The sequence below is a fragment of the Coturnix japonica genome, chromosome 1 (genome assembly GCF_054131305.1).
Source record: "Coturnix japonica strain WE chromosome 1, WE-NBRP24, whole genome shotgun sequence".
Taxonomy (NCBI): domain Eukaryota; kingdom Metazoa; phylum Chordata; class Aves; order Galliformes; family Phasianidae; genus Coturnix; species Coturnix japonica.
Genome location: NC_140663.1, coordinates 11,100,409 through 11,121,064, shown reverse-complemented (window position 1 = coordinate 11,121,064; position 20,656 = coordinate 11,100,409). Strand labels below are relative to the sequence as shown.

Genomic DNA, 20,656 nt, shown 5'->3' with positions numbered 1-20,656 from the left:
TCCCATCCTGTTCCCTTTCTGTCCGCCTCCCTGCTAAGAATAACTCAGCACCTCACAGAACAGCCGTGTCCGTGTTTTATCACTGAGCTACTTTGTGAGGCCTGGACTTAACACACTTGTTAATAACGCAGTATTAACAAGTATTAACGCTCAATCAGAATCCAGGCTTAATACTTTCCTTTGTGGTAAATGGAAGTCTTGTTCGTCATCTGTAAGGGGCAGGATAGCATTACAAAGTTGATATTTTCCAACCATTATTTTCAAGAACAGAGTTGTTTTTTGAAACACAGCTGATTTCACCAACCTTACTTTCCCATACCTGAGCACCACTAAGTGTCCACAGATGTAATTGTTACTAAATATGCAAAATGCACTTGGTTTCTGATTCCAGATAAATGAACTACAGCAGAAGATAAAAGACAGGACCAAGAAGATGATGGCTCTTGTCGCAGAGTTATCCATGAAGCAGGCACTTGCCATTAAACTCCATCAGGAAATGAGAGACAGAGAAGAGTTTTTGATGATTGTTTCGTCAAGGATAGAACAAGGCCTTCCTCCTCCTAAAGAGACAGAGATTGAATGGTTGAAGGTTTTACGCAACGAGAAGATGCACAAAGAAGCAGCAGAGGCCAGAGCTAGAGTAAGTTTTTGCTCTGTGTTGCGCTTTGGCTCCTCCTTTTTTTACCGCTCTAACTTGTCCTTCTGAAAGAGCAGCAGAGCTCACACAATGCACAGCTGCTCACTGACAACCACGGGGCTCCAGGAGCTGGTGGAGATGATGGGACAGACAGAGGCAACTACAAAACCAGCACACGGTGGATTTTTGGAGCTACAAACTGCAGTTTGGCACACTGCTCAGATAGAACAGGTCTCAGACCTTAAGTAGAGGATACATTACACTCAAATTACTTTAATAATCAAAGGTAGATCTTGCTTTATGTGACAGTGCTTTGAGTTAACTGATAGATAGACAAATACAACTGAGATGAGTATAATTGAGGGAACACCTGCAGGTAGGAAACTGGCCTTGCTATATGATTCCTTCTCCAAAGTAATCTGAAATGAACACAAAACTAGGAGAGGAATGCACAGTGTATACGTTTCAAGAGCCTGAAGGCACAAAGAACTGTTGCAGTTAAACTGGTTTACAGTAAGAAACCTCTTGTCATTGACTCTTTTCATATTATGACCCAGTTTCCTTCCAGTACAGTGATAGTATTCAAGAATAGCTGCTGTCAGCATAAATACAAACTGGGCTTTGAAGCATCATATCTATTATCTTGTTCCCGAGATGGTCTGTGCACACTTATTGTAATTACTGCAAGTTCATCTCATTTTCTTTCTCAACAACAAAAGTATTACAGGCTCAAACTACACAGTATTTAAAAGGACAAACTCATACCTATGTGGTCAGTACATTATGCTTTCCCTCAGTGAACAGTTAAATACCTGCCTGTGTTTTCTTGTTTTTTGATTTGCTAAGAACTGGGTGAATAGTATTTATACATTGGGCATCCTCCACCTTGGCTCAGAAGAGTACTGACTGCAGTCTTAAAACAAGTAGGCACGATGTGCTCACAGTGTGTTTCTTTTACAGCAGGCTGCAGAAGAAGAACAAGCTGCAGTGCTTGGCCATGTCCACACAACAGCTGAACCACGGCCAAATGCTTATGTCCCAGATGATGCATACAGCCTGCCACTGCCACGGCCCTATGGCGCTTTGGCTCCTTTCAAGCCAAACGAACCTGGTTCAAATATAAGACATTTCAGAAAACCAATTATAAAGCCAATTGAAATCTGAGAAGACAGCACATGAAGGAAGAGAAGCCCTTACCAGCTGCTGAGTATCACAAGTTGACAGCACTTATCCTACATGAAATGCACATTAGAGTATAGCCAAATTCTACACAGTAAACAAAGCAGTACATAATTCCAGAAGCGCAGCTAAATACTCAGTGATACAAGTTCCTTCCTTCCTTCTGATTTGGTGGAGCCTGGTATGCCAAATGCACTGCAGTATTTTAAAATGAGTAATCATCAGACTACTCTTCTGTTTTTTCAGGTAAAGTTTTATTACATCTATTTTACCGCACATTTCAATAAAAACAATAAGGTAGAAGATCTTCTCTGGTTATTAATAGCACATGAATGAAGTCTCCACACGTTACACAAATACAACATCACAGCTTTCCACAGCCCAAGACTGAAAAAAAAATATTTAACTGAGAAAAATTTATGCCAACCTTCAAAATATGAAAAAGTGCACACCAAAAACCAAACCCACTTTGGTTACTCATAAATAATAGTCAAAATGAGGAGAAAACAACCTCCAGCCGTTCTTCCTGAAGCAGTTTTGAACCGTAATACTAAAAGCTGGAAGGAGAGAATTGAGTAAAACTCATTCCATGCTGCTGTGAAGGTACATTTCCAAAGAATTTCCTTCTTGCCCCATATTACATACAATATATCATACATGTCTTAAAAAAAAAAACTAAAATGTAACATAAAATCCCTCTCCCATATAACTTAAGGAGACTACATTTTGTGCTAATTACATCGCTGAATATATTAGAATCCCACTCCAAAGGCAGAAGTACCATAAGGCAATATATGGCCACCGCAAGGAATGAGTATCATTATTGGTGCATTATATACAAAGACCAACTTGTCATTTGTTATTCTTACCTATTTTACATTATCGTATCAAGAAAAGCTTTTATTAGTCTAAATGAGTAAACAGTGGCCAGTTTCTTGTTACTGTACAGCTGGACTACCCTTTCCAGCATTGTCTGTCTCCTTAAAACTGTTAAGAGTAATACCATATTTCACAGCATGTTTTAGTACCCACTAGTTCCATTGATTTGACCACTTCAGACCTGAAACCCCAGATGTGCTGGAAACCCAGGTCTGAGTCAGATGTACTTCTCTACAGTTTACCTACAGGTCAGTAATTTCAGTCTTAGTGCACTGGACAATTGCTACTTTGAGTAGCTGATGTCAGTAATGGTGGCTACTCAAAACTGCAGAGTAATTAGCAAACAACATGACATATAAGACTAAAAAACGTCAGAGTTGGCTGCACACTTCCGTGTGAATGATTTTGAGTACCATAATTTACATGAAGTTGAAGAAAGCCGTTTCAGGAATATCTGAGGCCCAAGAGCATCATCGTGTGTTTCAGTGCTGCTTCCTCCACAAACCTGACATTAATATGATCTTGTTTTTCATACGGATGCACACCTAGAAAAACACCATTAAAAAAAATCAGTATTGGCAAAGCTAAGTGTTGCTGTACACTAAGTCCTGAAGTCTACTAAACATCCTGACCCACAATACCAAAAGATAAGGTACTAGATGGAACTGTTTTCATCTAAATAAAATACAGTGCAGTTATCTGATGCTCATCCATGGCATACATTTTCCTGTTAGTGGGATATAAGTAAAGTATGACCCATATGGAGGAAAGCTAGACTCTGGAAGCTGCTAGGAATTTCCATAATTCTACATTGGAAGGTCAAGTAAGATTTAAGCATGGCAGTATGTTTGTGCTAGTACATTCTTACATGCATCAGTATGGTTTAACTTTTTCCTCCCCCAGATGGGCTGATATCCATAAATGGAGAATACTGCATTAGCACTCAGGTCCCTATCACACTTCTACTTCATTTATTACTAAATGTACATCCAACTACTCTAGGCAATGTAATGCTTCCTTAATGCAACTACCATGACTAATTTGAATTTCACTTCACAGAAAGGAACAGCTTTGAAATGCCCCCCTTGTCAGAGCATTCTTCTCTGAGGTGGAAGATCTGACTTTACCTACCTCTATTTACTGGACAAAAGGCAATTCTTTAGCTACCATACTGTATAAGTAATGTACAAGCCCTTCTCCCCATTTAAACACAGAATAACAGCTACCAACACTCTGTATGCCAGTTTGGCAACTGCATTCAACACAGAGAGGATTCTGAATGAGAAGATACGCAGTGAGGAAGAGCTCTGATGATTTCTATCAACAGAAAGACTAAACCAACACATTTAGACATCATTAGAGTTTTATAGCAGCGTGAGCATTAAAGGGTAGCCATTACTGGTCTTTCAAAGTATAGAATTGAAGTTACCTTGATTTTCTATCTCTGCCAGCACATTAGTCAGGTAGTTAAGAGGCAAAAATTCGACAGGGACTGGGTGTCTCTCAGGGACAGGCCTGCTACACTGTAAGTGAAAACATTTCAGATTAGTTTTTGCATGGTACCAAGTTTCAGTGTTACCTTCAGTGCATTATGGCGGACAGCAAGGTCAGGAATCTCAACCATGTCTTACCTGCCTATTCCCCAGCTTCTCAAGCAGAAGTTTCACGTACTTCCGTGCAAGAAAATTAGCATTTACTGGATGATCCCAGAACTGACGGGCCTTTAGACCAAGAGCCTAGTAAGTAAAATCCCAAAAAGATCAGTAACAAAACAGAGAACAGTGGAAATACAGTGGGAAAAAAATAAGAGGGGAGAAAAAAAAACCAAACTGAAATCTAGGCTTTAACACAGACTACCAGTAACAAAGAAATTATCATAAATCCCCAGAACATGTGGAACAAACAAACCTTTGCTACTCAGCGCCCACTGAGCTGCTCACTACGTTTCAATCAGTCTGCCCTATTAAGCCTGTGTACATGTACTGAAATATCAGCTGAGGCCTAAAATGTCTATTTATCTTTTCCCGTGGCTGTGGTTTAGAATCATTCTTCTCACAAAGAAGCAAAGATGCCCCATTTGTCAGTGCTGTGTTCAGAACAGGCTCAATGGCAGAAAGCTCACAAAAACAGAATGCCAACAAGGAGAGATACTGGGAACAGAATATACATCCCATTATTTAGGGCACTGTCTGGGAAATGGCAAAATTGATTCACATTCCTGAAGGCAAGAAATTCAAATTGAATTGTTCCAAAGCTTCCAATCCTAATCAGTAAGAAAGCAAATATGAACACATTGTGAAATTAGCTTTTCTTGCTCTTCTCTCAGTCTAGATCCCTCTTCCTCTCACTTCCAGTTGTAATGAAATACAGACTATTGAAAGTGTTCACGTAGGAAATGCTGAAGGGTTTCAGCGTTGCTGAAACACTTGCTTCTGAAGTCATCTAGTGAATGTAACCTGAACTCAAAATAGTCCAAGTCACCCCAAAGCGTCCATTTAAGCAAACAAACTATTCTCCGCATTTTTTCCCAAAGCTGTAAATAGACACAATAAGGCACTGAGCCTACTGTGTGTACAGCAGTACATTTCCCCCAAAGCAAAAGTCAGAGCATTTGGAATGGTGTTCCCCACCCACCAGGCCTGGGGGTGACAGCTCAGAGTCCCCACAGTGACCTCAGCTCACCAACCCCTGCCCAAAACAAGATACAGACAAAGAACACTTTGTGAAGTTCTCCTTCCCTACCCCTTCTCAAACCGCTGCCAAATAAAGAAGCCCTTGTTAGATTAAAACTGAAGCACCACTTCTGGCCAATTGAACTACATGTAACAGTCCATAATGAACAACAATAAGCAATTTATGGCCAGAAAAGCTTGTTCTACAGCAAGGCACTCCCAGAGGGGGATCCCTGGTTTTCTTCCACCCACAGATGTTGTGCTTCCTCCGTAGTACTGATAAGGGAAAAGAAAGAGGCAATCTCCCACTGCTGTAACTTTCAAAGGAGCATCAACAGCATGCGTCCAAACACCTTACCAATGGGCAAGGCCAAGACCTTGTAATTCAATCACCACAAATAATATCCAGAAACTCTCTCTAAACCCTGTAAAACTCTTATTGCTACTTTATGTGTATGAGTACTCAGAACAGCATTGGTCTTGTCTGTTTGATTCCTGCAAGGTACTGGACACAGTGAAAACACTATGGACAAACCTAAAAATTTAAGTTACCACAGTACCCTACAGGTTATGAACAGCAGAGGGAGAAGCTTTAAAATATCAGACCATTTCTGTGTCCTGTGTGAGTCACAGCTAAGTCTTCTGTTGACTGGATCCTATGCACAGGGAGGAATTTCATACCCACTTCCAAATTCCAAGAACTAACATCCAAAGTCACCTCAGGAAGCCTTGTCACAATACTGAATTTCAGCTTTTCATTCTTCTCATTGTCATCCAGATCTGCAAGAGAAAGGTAAAAAAAACCTCAAACTCTTTATTAGTAACCACATAACTTTCAAATTCTGCTGAAGACATACTGAAAAAAAATACAATTTCTGTGATGAAAATGTTCATTTTACATAAGGGTTAGTAGGAGTGTTACTTTGACAGTTTATGAAAGTATTCTGTGATTTTGCATATGACTTCACTACTTTAAGTAATGATTTGTATAATAATTCAGATTATTTACCTAAATCAGGCATAGATTAATATAAACATTGTGTCCACTGTGATCCTAACTGCTCCTACAACTGCTACTTTATACCACTCCACATTTTGTTCCAAAGCTTCATGCCCCAATTATTCCTACTGTATGCTAGTTTGCTCCTAAGCCTCATTTGTGGAAACAAGCTGCTTATGTCCTGCTGAGAGGAAAGTCACAAACAGCTGCTCCTGATGATACAGAACTGGTTTTAACCCCTGCCTTTATTTAACACATGGATACATTTAGAACAGATCATGTTTAGAGTACACAAGCTTGCTACTTACTAAAAATATTGGGATGCTAAGTCAGGTTATGCCTTTGCTTATTTTGCTATTTAACTTCCTAGCATAGGGCTTCTAGTTGTAAATGATCACAGAAATCTCCCAATACTTCTTTGTTTACTACGGTGAGAGTCAATCAGAGTATGACCCTTAATTTTCTCCTTTCAGCCAAGCAACACCAACAACTACACTCCTCACTGTAACAGCACTCACGAAGAAGAGGAGCTGAGTGTCCTGGTCAGTATAAATTGCAGCTGTATCTGAATGGCTGAAAGGACATCACAGCCAACAAGTTGGCTGTTAAGCAAATGAAACACAGGAAACACAATGTACCTTTCAGCAGTTTCCTGACACAGGTTTCTGTCAAATGTAGAACCCCATTATCAATATAGTGCAGGAGGGTATGAAGAGGGAGACATCGAACTCCAAGCCCCAAGTGTAGAGTGTGAAAACCTGTGAAGGAAAGACAAACTGGTTATGGAAAAAAGAAAAACATTTCTTTCAAGGTCTGTAGCACTGACTAGCATTACTGTAGCTAAAAGCCAACACTTCCCTCAGCTTCTAAGCATTTCAAGTTAGTAAGGAAATGAGTTTATCTTTAAGTCTTGTCAAGCACAACCCTGTCAGAAAGAGGAAAGCTAAGGACTTGAAAACAATCATTAAATGTCTCCAAGCTTATTGCTGGCTTACATCCGAGTTGTGTCATTAATTTATCTCCCTCTTTCTTCCCAATTTATCAAAGCTGAGGCCTTGTCACATTCAGTATATGGCTGCTACCTACACATTCCCACAGGCCACGTTAAGACTTCAGTTTCTCACTGAGCATCACCCATATGAAAGTCTTGACCCACAAGACACCATCACATAGCAGCATTTGTCCCTCACATAGTGTAGGTTTGAGGCACGGCCTCACACCAAAGCCAGACTGAAGCCAAATCAGAAAACACTAACCAGAAAGAGATTCAAAGAGAATCAGAAAGCAGAAGACTGGAAGGTATTTTTCTCTAATAACATTCATAACACACTTCTGTTTCTGTCATTCAGTAGTTACAGGCAGGCCAGGCCTCAGTCCTACAGCTTAACAGCAGGACAGCAAGCTCAATGTTTCTGTAAGAGCATTCTTAAAAGGATTAGAATTCAGTCCAAATCTAAAGCTTGGCTGTACATTCCCTGTCTGTATTGGCAAATTCAGCCAGAGAAAACCTAAGCACTCAATGTTAAAAATCCTTTTCCTAACAAAAATAATCAAGTGTTTTGAGAAGACTGTAAGCAATTACAGATCATCTCCTTCAGAAAGACCAGGGGCAACTCATTCAGGATAAAACTGAAAAATATTAACAGAGCAATAGAATGAGAAAAAACACTCTGGTTTTGTTCCAGGATTTCATTTTCTTTTGTAGCCCTTGACAGCTGAGTCTAGCTGCCTTATAAAATATAAGGGGAAGTCATCTAAACCTTAGTTCTGAGCTATGGCTGTGCCCACATGCTCCACTGGAAACTGAAAACACTGAACTAAGCCACTGATTTGTTGTCTCTATTTGTATACAGTACTCAGTTATGTTTCACTTCACTTGCACATATTTACAGAGGATCTTTCCATCCACAAATGTCTTAAAGAGATTTAAATACTGCCAGTGCTAACCTGACGCGCATGCTACAACTTGGACTCTCCTGGGAGGAATCGATATGCATTACAACAGCAAAACATAGCACTTACCAGGAGGTAAAGGCATACACATGCCATTTGCAGCTTCCAGAATTCGACTCATGATGTGAAACACTCTGAACTCCGCTTCGCTTCCTCTCTCATCACTATTTAACAAAACAGGAACATATTAGGAATTGAAATGCCCACACACCAGAGTATTACGGTCAAACAACGTGCGCTAAACATGCATTTTCATTTAGTCACTATGGAATGCTATCTTTCTTACTTCAGCATCTGTCACCCAACAGCACTAGATGTTCTTCTAAGTGTTCAAACACAAAGCCTCTGTGATGCCTTCTCCTCCATCCCTCACTACCACATACCTGCAAGGCTCTCAGTAATACCTGGCATCAGCAGGTGAAATATTCTGGGTGCTGAATGAGTGACTTGGCTTCCACAGCTGTTCAACACCCACTACCCAGCTGGGGAGCACTTTGAACCCGACAGCTTTGAACTCCAATCATAAAACTGCCTGCATGATTAATATCCACGTTGGCTTCGATATGGCCAGCAGGATCATTAGCAAGACTAAATTACAGTCACATTGACATTCACAGCACTGACTGTTCAAGACCAAAGTTATTATACCCACATTTTAAAAGGTTAAAGAAAAAAAGACTTGCTTACAAGCAGAAGATGCAGGAATGAAGTTGATACATCTTCCAAACTTCTTTCATTATTCGATGTACCAGATTCAGCTAAAACAACAACAAAAAAGATCAAACATTCCTAGCAGCCTGTAGAATAACAGCAGGTCCTCAGCTTTCATTTATTCCACATAGTAGTTCAGATTGTGAACTTACCATAGGACGACTCCCACTAAAACTTCAGCATTTATATTTTTATTTTTCTATGGATCTTAAAATGGTAAACCATTACATTTGAACTGTACCTGGATTGCCCCATTCCTGAAGTTTACAGTAAGTGCTCTCAGCCCATCTGACCATTATGCAAGATATACAGCATCCTGACACATTGTGCTTCTCAGGATTCAACTGATCTCACACTCCTGCATCAAATTCTTAAAGATCAGTTTGCCATGGAAGTGAAAACCACATGTCCAACTGGCTGAGCAACTGGCAAGGAAAGGTGAATATGGTCCAGACAGCACTGGATGCTGCTGAAGGTGGTAGAATATTCAGTCTGCTGAAAGAAAGTCTACAGGGTGAATCATAAATCTAACCCAGGTGAGGAGGAAACATGAGACAAGCAAATGCTTATCTGGCTCCACTGAGTTCCTTTCTTGTCATCTGCGAATTAGAACAATCTCTTGGCCCATATTGTCGATCCTTGTGCTCCTAGGCTGGCTTCCAGTGCAATGTCAGCATGCAAAAGCTACAGACTTGGATTTTCTAGTGTTCTGCAGCTGAAAGAGTTGAAATAACTTCCTCTAGCCAGCCCCTTATGGCTGTCATATGTAATGACTTCCACATCTCACTAACACAGCTGAGACACTTCCTCCACGCCTTTTATCTCTGGGCCTCAAAGCGCTATTAATCAACCCCAGGAAACAAGGCTGATCCCTGTTTTGCAGACAGGTGTCACAAGAAGTAACAAACCTTCCCCCTTCAAGATGGCCAGAATCCAGGAATCCTTTTTCCCATTTTTTTTATTTCTTCTAGAGAAAAAAAAAAAACCTTTTTTCTTTTCTCCTTCTAGCCCACTCTAACCTCTAACTTTTCACAGGCTCTGAGCAAGATGGTGAGCTTTCACACAAGAGAAATCAGCATGGAAAAGTCAGAACAGGAACACTGCTCTTCACTACCACTCTCAAGTGCTCTCCTCTGCAGCACTGGACAGAAAACTTAACACCTTTTCCCTCCACCCTTCAGAACTCCATCCAGCCTTGCACAGCAGGCACTGAGGTGGCTACCTTAGAACAACCACCTGATACTTTCCATACTCAGTTTCTGGATGCCATGGAAAGCTTCCATTTAATACCGCCGGAGAACAGCAGGTTCTCTCCACTCATTTTCCAGGAAATGAGTGATTTCCACTTTTAAGAGAAGGGTCACAAGAATCAAACCTGCTGCCAAAATGACTTCCCTCTCCAGCCAGCACAGAGTGCAGCAAAGGCCTCTGCTGGAGTCTCACCTGGATCTGAAGATATGCATCTGAGGTGCAGGGAAAGCTTCTCAAACACCAGACTCACTTATTATTTGCGTAACAGAATTATTTTCACAGTTTGCTTTAGGACACGCCAATCATGTAGCTTTTACAGAGTACAGAAAGAAAGCATCTTTTAAAATCATAGTCAACCTAATTATTACAACTTGCTTAAATCTTAAATGCTAACAACCTGTGACATGACAAGCTCACCAAGAGCACAGCTCACTGTGGAATCAGCCACAACTGACACCACAGAGAACAAGAACACATATCCTGAACAGTTTTCAGCATACTACCCACAAGATAATGTACACACAAGAAAGGAAACACTGTCTGTTTTAGAGAAGGAATGCAGGCTGCATTTCCTCCTGTAGAGAGACAGCAGCAGGTCTCTGGAGGAACAAAATGAAGCTCAATCAAAGCCTTCATGGCAAAACCATTTTTCAGTCAGTAAGGAGGTACAACATGAGGTTTTTTTCCAGGCAAGTATCAGAAATCATTTCCCTTTGACTACTCAAAACTAGCAAAAGAAACCACGATCAACAGTGAGACTGGGCATGCAGCAGACCCTGAGCTGATGTTTGCAGAGTATCTTGCTATCCTGAGCATTTATATTTTCAGGTAAAGGTGCTGAGTGCACACAGAAATGAAAGAATTCTTGCCTTAAGAGAAATTTAAAAGAAAAGAAACAATATTAATCCTAAGATTTCACTGATGGTGGGGCTGAAGGGCTGAAATTTGTTTTGACCATTAAGATTCAGCCCACAATAATTTTGTCTAGCAGATCAAGGTTGCTAAAGTGTTTTAGCAGATTTTGCTTTTTATTTTATTTTTCTTTAGATAAATAATAAACAAATGATAACTGAAAACCAAATGAAAGGAGAACAAGCATTCCAGTTCTGCTTCTTTCAGCACCACTATCAGCTATGAAGCTTTTGTTTGTGCTGTCCAGCTCCTATTTCCATCAGTCACTACGTTTTTCATTGTTACTAAGATAGGGGAAATATACTCCAGTGACTGTGAAGCTCTGGAGCAAGGCCTGAATAAAAAAAGCCAGTAACCCCAGCAGAAGCTGCTGTGGTTCAGAGAACACTGTAACACTCACAACATAACTGGTCTGCAAAGGACTTCACAAAAGATGCAGGCACCACAGCATCCTGAAAGCTTCCTGAGCTGCACGGATCAGATTCTGAATCTAGTGACAGGACTATCAAAAAGACAAAGAACATGATTTCCCTGCTGCCACATGAACTCTTATGGAGTCTGCATTTTGTACATAAAGGATTTGGTGCTGAGACAAATAAAAACAGGTATGATAATTTCTATACACGACAGTTTTTACAGCTTTTTTTTTTACAGCAGAGAATCTGGAAGGTAAGTTTTAACTACAGTTCATGTGGATTCAAGCAAAACTGTATCTGTTACACAAAAAGTCCAATGAAGTCAATAGGCAGGAACAATGATAATTACCTCTCATTTCATATTAGAATGATTTTTTTTTTCTTAATTTCTATTTGACCTGATCACATTTTCATTACTTAAAGCATTCATCAGTGTATTGAATAAGAATCAAAATGAATCCAAACACTGTTCTTACAGCTTTCAGGATAAGTTCAGATTTTCACCTCCAGGAGCAGACCATATTTCTACAAGCTGCAAAGGAAATTTTCTTTTGTATTCTGAGAGTCCAAACCAACTCTTGTTTAAGTATTGTTTACCTTATCAATACTCTATGTATTATTATACATTACTGAGCAAAAAAGAAGCGGTTTAACATCTTAGAAACGATCCCTTCCCAGTCAAACATGCAAGATACACACAGAGCACATATCCAACACTAAACATCCCCACCCAGCAATACATGTTTGCTCACATCAATAGCAGCAAAATAAAACTAACCAGGTTTGCAACATAATCCAGCACTATTTGGTCAATCTTCTTTTTTCCTACATACTGCAGATGTCTCATGAGATGATCCTTTAGCTGAGCAACCATCTAGGAAGAGAAGCCAACAATTCAGTGTCCTTGTGGTCTCTTCAAGAAGATGCAAAAGCCCCACCAGTTGCAGGGCCTGACTAACAGCAACCAGCACAACCCCCTCCCTGTCTCAAAATTCCTGCTTGGCCTGGCAAGATTGTGTGAGAGTTTTGGGGTTTCAAAGTCAATAGCAGATCTGAATATTCAATATGGCTACCCGGTGTAAATTCAGGAAAATGGGTGCTACTGTCAGTGATGTTGAAGAGAAAAAGCTAACACTTCTTAAACCTCTCTGGGTTAAATCAAGCAAACAGGGTGAAGATTTTAACATGAACACTGACTTGTATTTATTACATATGAATAAATCTGAAGGATTTAACAATAAAGAAAGCTAACACAAGTACAGTTGGTACTAGCGGTGATGGAACACAACTTAGAACACAAGTGAACAATGATAACGTTAGGTTAAATATTCATTGCAAAGCATTTCAAATCAGCTACTTGCATACAGTCAGTGCCACTACCTACCTTCTCCTTTCTGAAACACTTTCTGACCTCACATAGCTTGTTCATTATGTGGTCTTTGGCAGCTCTTTGTTGAGAATTACAACAAAATGCTTTTTTTTTTTTTTTTTCCCCTCCCCAAAGCTGAAGGAAATAAAATCTCAGTCTTGAGAAATTTTCAAGTAGATTAATCTCCACATGTCAAGAAAACAATACAGGTGACAGGAATGCACAAAGGACGGCAATGATCTGCTTTTTTGGATCTCTGAATTTTCTTAAGGTAAGAGATGTAGAGAAATTTCAGAGGATGAGAGGCAAAAGTTGGGAAAAAGATAGCAAGACTGAGAATAAGAACTTGCCTTAGATTTGGACTGATAGAACAGTGTTGACACGCTCTTCACATATGAAGACCTTCCAATGCAAGCTGAGGAGCTGTATTTAGGTCTGACAGCAAGAGATAAGCAGATGCACATTTAAACAGACAGAGGGTAGACAGCAATTTAAGAAAGGATTTAGTACCCAGAAGCATAAAGATTATAAATACCTGATGGAGACCATCAGGGGGGAAAAAAAACAAAAGAGGAGTGACCTCAGAATAGCCATAGCAGTCCTAGTAGCGAGGCATAAGGAAAGGGAGACAATAAAAAGGTGCTGAGAAGCAAGAAGATCTGTCATATTTTTGAGGGAAGCAGAAGGCGGAGAAAGTTAGAATGATGTAAAGAAGTCCCAAAATAATGGACAGATTAAGATGAACTTCAGGAGGTACTGAAAAGCAGTTCAAAAAAAAAAAAACTGTAGTGGAGAAAACCACTTGGACAGATTAACTTCCCATTCCCGTTATTTCCTTATGCCTTATGATACCAGGACCTATTAAGATCATATTGCAATATCATGATGATGATTAGGAAGCACAGCTTTTGTCCCACTGCTGCTCTGAGTGTGCTTCCACTCAGCACTGGAACCGATTGTCTTACTCTTTACACTTGTTGAGGTTGTGCGTCCTCTAGTGCACACTGTGACAAAAGCACATACCAGTCCCATTAGTAATTGCTGCTGATAATCTTCCTCTTGAAAGAGAGGTACCAGCCTTTCCTCTGAAATAAACAGAGCAACAGTCACTCAAGGGCATGACACTATATTACAAAATTCCAAACCACTTCAAACATACTGAGAAACACAGATCTCCACCTTCTCTTAACATATCTACTCACTTACAGAACTAACACAGTGACAGACTCAAGGACTTCATAAGAGAGAACCAAGGAATGGAACATAACCCTGTATTTGCCATCTTTGCACTTAATACTGAACACGTAGGAACACAAGCCTGTCAAACTGTTTTACCCTTATGTTACTCTTTTCCTTGATATTTAAGGGAGAAGTATTATATTGTGGTGATTTTGTAGAGGAGTAATACTAGGAGAATCTCCTGGCCACACAGTGCAAATGCATATTTTGCTTAGACCTTGTCATTTACTAATAAAAGGCAAAAGAGCTGCATGGCTTTTTTAAGGAAATGGATAGACACCAAGTAGAAACACCACAGAATCACCTCCCATTTGACTGGTTCTCTCCCACAGTTGCTTTTGTTACTCAGATTTAAAGAACACAACCCTCCCACTACACTGGGGACTATTACAACTACTGAAATTTAGTATGCTGTATTTCCTCACCATTGATGCTTATTGCTTATTGGCAGCTACCTAGAAATTATTTATGAACAGCTGAACATCATTATCAATACACACCTTTGAAAAACATGCCAGTAGTTTCAATACGAGGCTACCAAAGTTGATACCGGGCCCTAAAAATCAGAGCCCACTGCAACAAGCAGCACAAACAACAACTGCTAGGGGCTGGCAATGAATACACTGAAAATTCTTTGCAATAAAATATGTGATCAGCACTTAGATCAGTATAATTTCACAGCAAACAGTAGCAGATCACATAGAAGGCACCGATGCCTTAACAGTTGCTCATACTAATGCCTCAAACTCTTCAGTGCTGACAACACACACTATTTACTTTTAGCTGACAACAGCTAGATGGAAATATCCTAACAAAGACTAGAGTTAAGGCCTACATCACAAAAGTTTTACTTACCAGAGTCCCAAGCATCCAGATGAGAAAGCACCCTGGGGTTTGAAACAAAAATAAGTTTGTTTCACAACCATTCCTCTAGTGGGTTTTGTAAGGACAGTAAAAAACTTAAACAGCACTTGGGTCTATGAAAGGCAGCTAAAGAAATTCAAGAAGTCTACGCTTGGTAAAGAAAGAACTCTATCCGTCTGGGTAGTGCCTTCTCACATTTACAATAAATTCCTGAGGTCTAACAGCCCAGATATTTCAGGTCATCCAGCAGTGACTACAAGGATTGTCATGAACGATCTTCAGCTGTATACTTATCTTCAGAGCTAGATATCTGATCAGACACCAGATCAACTATTTAAATGATACATTTAAAACCTTCAGCACATTTCAACAAAGTAAGGAAGGGTATATATACAAAAATGGTACCTACTTTTTGGCATTTTCAAATATATTCCTTAAATATGCTGTGGCTCTTCTCTCTTCTGTCTGTTTCATAAAGAAATAAAAAAACAAATTAAGCAGAAGGTCAACCAAAATAATTCTTGATAAAATGCAGATAAGGAATCATGCTGACTTTCATTTTGAATGGAAATAACACTTAGTGATTCTTCAACCCACCTCCCAAGTACCAGTGCCCACAGACACACATAACTGACCTACCTAACAACACAGGTATATTTAAATTCCGCTTTTGTTTATTTCCTTGTGTTAATTTCACAAAGAGCTACAGGCAACCACCTTAAAAGTAAATGACTGAAAAGGTTTGCACTTCTCATAATCAGATTCCCATACCTTTATCTCCATAATAAAAAACAAGAAACCTTTCTGTCTTTGGGTTTAAAACATCCACTCTTCAACAGCAGCTCTGGAGACTGCTTCAATGCACACATATATGCACACACCTCTTCTGAAAGTATACGCCATTCCCTCCTGAGCACATTATTGTGGTAATGCAGCTGTGGCTCTGCATACTTCACACTCTCCAAGTTTGAGTCGAGTTTCTCCCAGAAGCCTTTAGAGTTTTGGATCTGCAAAGTATTGCAAGGAAAACATAAGTACATTGTTGCACTGTTAGAAATATCTATGAGAAATATTAGAAACTATTAGAAATATCTAATCACTGTCCCACAAAGTAATTGGAAAAAACTGCAATAAATGTAGCTTTACTGTAACTGAAGTGAAAAAAAAAAAAAAAAAGAAACAAAATCTTTTTTTTTTTTCCAATAGTTTTATTTCCTTAATTTGACAGCAGGAATAGCACTTACCTACTTGAGCTTATGCCTGCAATGCACATACTTAGCTGCCTTATGATTCTATTAAGTCACTGAGAAGACATGGGTACTTCTAGGTCCTATTTCATCTGACCTATTTCAGACAGCTGGTTTTGGGTGGGAAGAACTGTGCCACAGATTACACTGGCTGCACCGTCCAGAGCTCCACTTGACTGTAAAAGGAGCCTTAGGCACCTGACTCAGAACAGGATTGTTTATGTTTGGTCAATAAAGCCCCACTCTGGGTTTCTGTTCATTCCCAACAGAGGAACAACACCATGACTCTGGCATCTGGATGGAGGCTTCTACTATCTTCAGTCTGCTCTAATACTTCAATTGCCAACTCCCATTTGCTAGCCTCAAGTAACAGAGCCTTATCCTCAGAAAAGAAATAAAATCCCAAGTTTTCCACAGCAATTCCAAAGCCCTCGACTGTAAGGCTGAAATTAATTTAAACTCAACTGTAAACAAAAAGGAGGAAAAAAATAAAAACACTAAATAAACCTGCACTGTTTATTAAATGCAGAGACTCAATTCTGCTAGCCACTTCTTTCTTGCTGCCAGAGCTCACTGTTGTTTTAATTGTTGTAGATGCAGCAGAAAAATAAATGTACTTTTTGCTCTATGTCATACTTAGCAGCTGAAAACTAGGAATGCACCCTGATGGAGGCAACTACTAGAGTAGCACATTGCCTACATGCTACCAGTACAAAACTAGACAAGTATCAAGAACACAGTGTAAGGGTATCATCTAGTGACTGACTTATGCAATTGCAACAGCAACACCACTGCAAAACTGCATTCAGACCACTGTGAATTTTGTTTGGTGTGTGACTGGACGGGAAGTAATATAGTGTATTTCTTTAATACACTGACTCTATAAGAGAAAGTGGTAAACTTTAGAGTTAAAAGTAGACACCAATGGAAACCTGCACTGTATTAGATCTCATTAAAGAGTGAAAAGTTTAAAATACAAGATTACTTTAAATCTGTTTGCTCTTGAGGATCATCAGTCCAGAAGTTGGAAAGAGAAGGTCCTTTTGTCTTAGATGGTGCTTATTTTGCAGACATTTCAAGAGTCTGAGTTAATACCTACGCATGAACACCTTGAAGACATTGTACTCTCAGAAGTCAGTCAGGTCTTTCCAGTTTGCAACCCATGAAAAACTTCCATGAAGCCTTTTTATAAGCAGTGTTGCTTCAGCTGGAGACAGAGCAGTCTGTTGTACATCAGTGAGAGGCTGAAAGATGCCAATGGCCTCTACAAGGCACTGAGGAACGGCATGGACATGTCTACCTAGCAGCAAAGGTACTCAGAGCCACGTAACTAATCCTTTATAGTGTAGCTGTCTGTGCTGTTAAAGCTTCACTCAACCTCTGCGGTTCAGCTCATCCTGTGCTGATCTCTGTGACAATTGCTTGCACTATACATCTTCACTCTTCTAGACTTCCTCCCACCCACTTCTTCTCCCCTTGGATAAACATCAGGCTTGTGTTAATCATAATCCTTACGTAAAGCTTTCTGACAATCTTATTCCAACTGCTGTCCCTTTAGAATCACAGAATCATTTGAGTTGGAAGAGACTGTAAAAGGTCACTTACTCCAACTCCCCTGATCTCCTTATCTATTGCTGAACAGGAACTTAGTGATAAAAAACACTTTCACACAAATAACAAAACTTTTCTGTTGTGAATATGGTTATAGACCTCCCAGAGGCTCTCAACAATTCATGGGCTTGAGGATACTAAAGAGCTTTTCAGGTCAACAATTCATCACTGTTTCTCTGCAGTACCAGAAGATCTGTGGCAAAAGAAATAATACTTGTATAGAATCAGATTCATCACCAACAGCTGAAGCCCCATCAACCGACCAGCTATGGTGGCCCTGGAATACAACACAGCCAAAGCATTAAGCCTTACTGTGTGTACTACCATAATTGTACTTAGCAGACAGAGCAATTTGCAGTCAAAAGTAGCAGGAAATATTTGTCTTTAGTTCAACTCTGACCTTTTAAATCTGTTTAGGTTTCAGACAAATAGGAAATGAGTTCCAAAATCAGGAAGTATAGCTGCTAAAGGCAGTTGCTCCCAGGGGCTTGAGGTTCAATCTCAGACAAATTAAACACATACTAACTTTGACCTCAGCAACTGACAGGGATTATTTGGCAACAAAATTTCCCAAGCCCTGATTTTCCCAGGTGACCCACCTCTCAGGGCAGCCTTCCCAAGCAAAACACACAATGCCCAATTCCCTGATAGCAGTCATACAAATCCGCAGCAGGACAGCTGTGGCACTGTTGAAGAGTGAGTAGGGGGGTAATTTTACCAATTTTAAAAGATATTATGAAAACTTAAGCTTTTTGAGCTACTTACAAGGGTCACAGAGGAAACAGTCTCTCACTTCTCTAAAGTGCTACAAGAAATAGAATTCTCATGTATCCAGAGTCTATTGTTGCATGTTGCCAGTACTGCTAGGTTCAAGCACTGACTCTTCGCATTACCCCTTCCCCTCCCCACCCCACATGCTGCTTATTAAAAGCATTTTTCAGATTTTTTGGGGAGCACTGATGAAGATTTCAAATGTTTCTATAAACTGGATGTGAGAGAGTGGAATGGAAGTTGGAAAGAATCATTCATCTTGTTTTCAATGGAAAATACAGTTTCCTACACACACAGAATGCACTCTCCCCATCCAGCTCAGCACCTTTTCCACACTGCAGGAATTTGCCTAGTTTTAGATAGCCAAAGCCCGGACATCACTGCATTCACAGGGTGCTCTGGACAAAAAGTCAGAAGGTCGTGGTCCACTGGTACCAATAGCAGTACCTCTCCAGCACATCAAAGTGGGTCTATGTAATTCTACACATCCATTGCGTCAGAGTTGTCACAAATGAAAAGGTATCAATTAAATTTTAAAAGAATTAATTTTTTGGAGAATCTTCCCTGGTGAATGGAAAGTTTCTATTCAGAATAGTAAAAAAACAAAAGCAAAAACAACCAACCATTTTGAGTAGCAAACATCATCATGGCTAACCAATATTTTAGTTAACATATAAGTCATTTCAAACAGCAAGATTCTGCTCACCTCTATTTTTTCACATGGCTGTAGTGACACTACTTCATTAGTATTTAGCCTTTAACCACCACCACCATCATCTGTTCTTCCTCCCCACCCCCAAAAAAGCTGCTCATAGCCTGAAAATATGAGCAAATGTGGTTTTGTACTAGAATTTACCTCTAACACAGGTAGAGAAATAATGTCTGTTGCACATGCTACTCCAGGGATCACCTATCAATACAAATGATAAAATATAAATAATTTCAGACAATACAAGCACCTGTACAGGTATATAAGTGAATGTCCATTACTTGCTTCCTTTGCAAAACCATCTAGTTAGCTAAAAGTGTACATTCGGTTTTGCCAAGAAGAAAGGAAGGTACATCTCTCATTCATCCCATCTAGAAATAGGTAAAACTATTCATCATAAACTTAACAAAATCATCCATAAATTAGTATTTCATTATGAAAACTGATAAATTTAATTATCCATTCCATCATGGTAGCTCCTCTCATTTTATAAACACTGTTTTTTGTTGACAAAATTGTTATGCTGTTCTCCTACGGTTAAACCAGCCATAGGATTCATGGAAAACATCACTGGGGTTAAGACTTGACAATGCAAAATATGCATAAAACACAGATGTGAATCAGAAAAGGTGATGAATACAAGTAAATTACAGGTTTTATTAAAGCAGGAAAAAAACAAAACTTCCTCTAGTTATTATAGTGCCAGCTGTTGTCTCACCCCAGTCCAGTCAAGCAGTGATGTGTAGGGCAAGAGTTTATCCAAGTTGTTGGTTTCTGGACACATTTTGCAGTACAGGGAGGCTAAATGCAACACAAAAAGATTGAGAAAGGTGAGATTTGTATGAACTACCAGTTATCAAGAAGAAGCTTCACAGTCAGTTCCTTATCTATGTAACACTTGTTCAGGGACAAATCCTGCTGCTGTCTCTGAAACAGCTTCCTCCATGGTGGAACTCATCCCATTCTCTGCACAAAAGGAGGAAGGGAAGTCCAGATGGCTGCAGGGCCCAGTCAGCTGCTTTGGCTACAGCTCAGCACAGCAGGGGTTCTTTGTATGTAGGCTCAAGGCACACAATATACACAGCAGATAGGCTGACAAATCAGCTATTACAGGAGAATGTTGTGATATGCTAAATCCTTATGAAAAAAATGGCAAGCTGGAAGAGGTCTGTTCCTCTTCTCCAATCCCAGTTATTTACACCCCAGATATCAGACATAAGCCAGATGGAGAATTCG

The 20,656-nt window shown here is 39.8% G+C and overlaps 2 protein-coding genes across 14 annotated transcripts in view; one reads left to right on the top strand and one right to left on the bottom strand.

Annotated features, from left to right (window-relative positions):
- CCDC146 (coiled-coil domain containing 146) overlaps positions 1-2,119 on the top strand; it is a 59,493-nt gene extending 57,374 nt beyond the window's left edge. For 8 of the 9 annotated variants that reach the window (XR_014933260.1, XM_085513113.1, XM_015882052.3 and 5 more), the window contains 2 exons: positions 392-640; positions 1,598-2,119. Coding sequence is in view for 8 of the 9 variants with exons in the window: in XM_085513113.1 (XP_085369239.1) it covers positions 392-640; positions 1,598-1,801 (453 nt within the window). In the remaining variant the exon portion in view is untranslated. The remainder of the gene's footprint in view (positions 1-391; positions 641-1,597) is intronic. The other variant, XM_032442327.2, reaches the window with a different exon arrangement.
- The window catches only part of GSAP (gamma-secretase activating protein), a 42,941-nt gene continuing 24,336 nt past the window's right edge, over positions 2,052-20,656 (bottom strand). For 2 of the 5 annotated variants that reach the window (XM_015882336.3, XM_015882414.3), the window contains exons 18-31: positions 20,139-20,221; positions 19,568-19,621; positions 15,964-16,089; positions 15,492-15,547; positions 15,074-15,105; positions 14,003-14,064; positions 12,389-12,484; positions 9,008-9,078; positions 8,390-8,484; positions 7,006-7,125; positions 6,074-6,147; positions 4,327-4,431; positions 4,125-4,218; positions 2,052-3,240 (exon numbers count right to left, since the gene is read on the bottom strand). In XM_015882336.3, the coding sequence (XP_015737822.2) occupies positions 3,140-3,240; positions 4,125-4,218; positions 4,327-4,431; positions 6,074-6,147; positions 7,006-7,125; positions 8,390-8,484; positions 9,008-9,078; positions 12,389-12,484; positions 14,003-14,064; positions 15,074-15,105; positions 15,492-15,547; positions 15,964-16,089; positions 19,568-19,621; positions 20,139-20,221 (1,169 nt within the window). In that variant the 3' untranslated portion in view covers positions 2,052-3,139. Of the gene's footprint in view, positions 3,241-4,124; positions 4,219-4,326; positions 4,432-6,073; positions 6,148-7,005; positions 7,126-8,389; positions 8,485-9,007; positions 9,079-12,388; positions 12,485-13,329; positions 13,415-14,002; positions 14,065-15,073; positions 15,106-15,491; positions 15,548-15,963; positions 16,090-19,567; positions 19,622-20,138; positions 20,222-20,656 lie in introns of all 5 variants that reach the window. The other 3 variants (XM_015882502.3, XM_032442330.2, XR_014933265.1) reach the window with 2 other exon arrangements.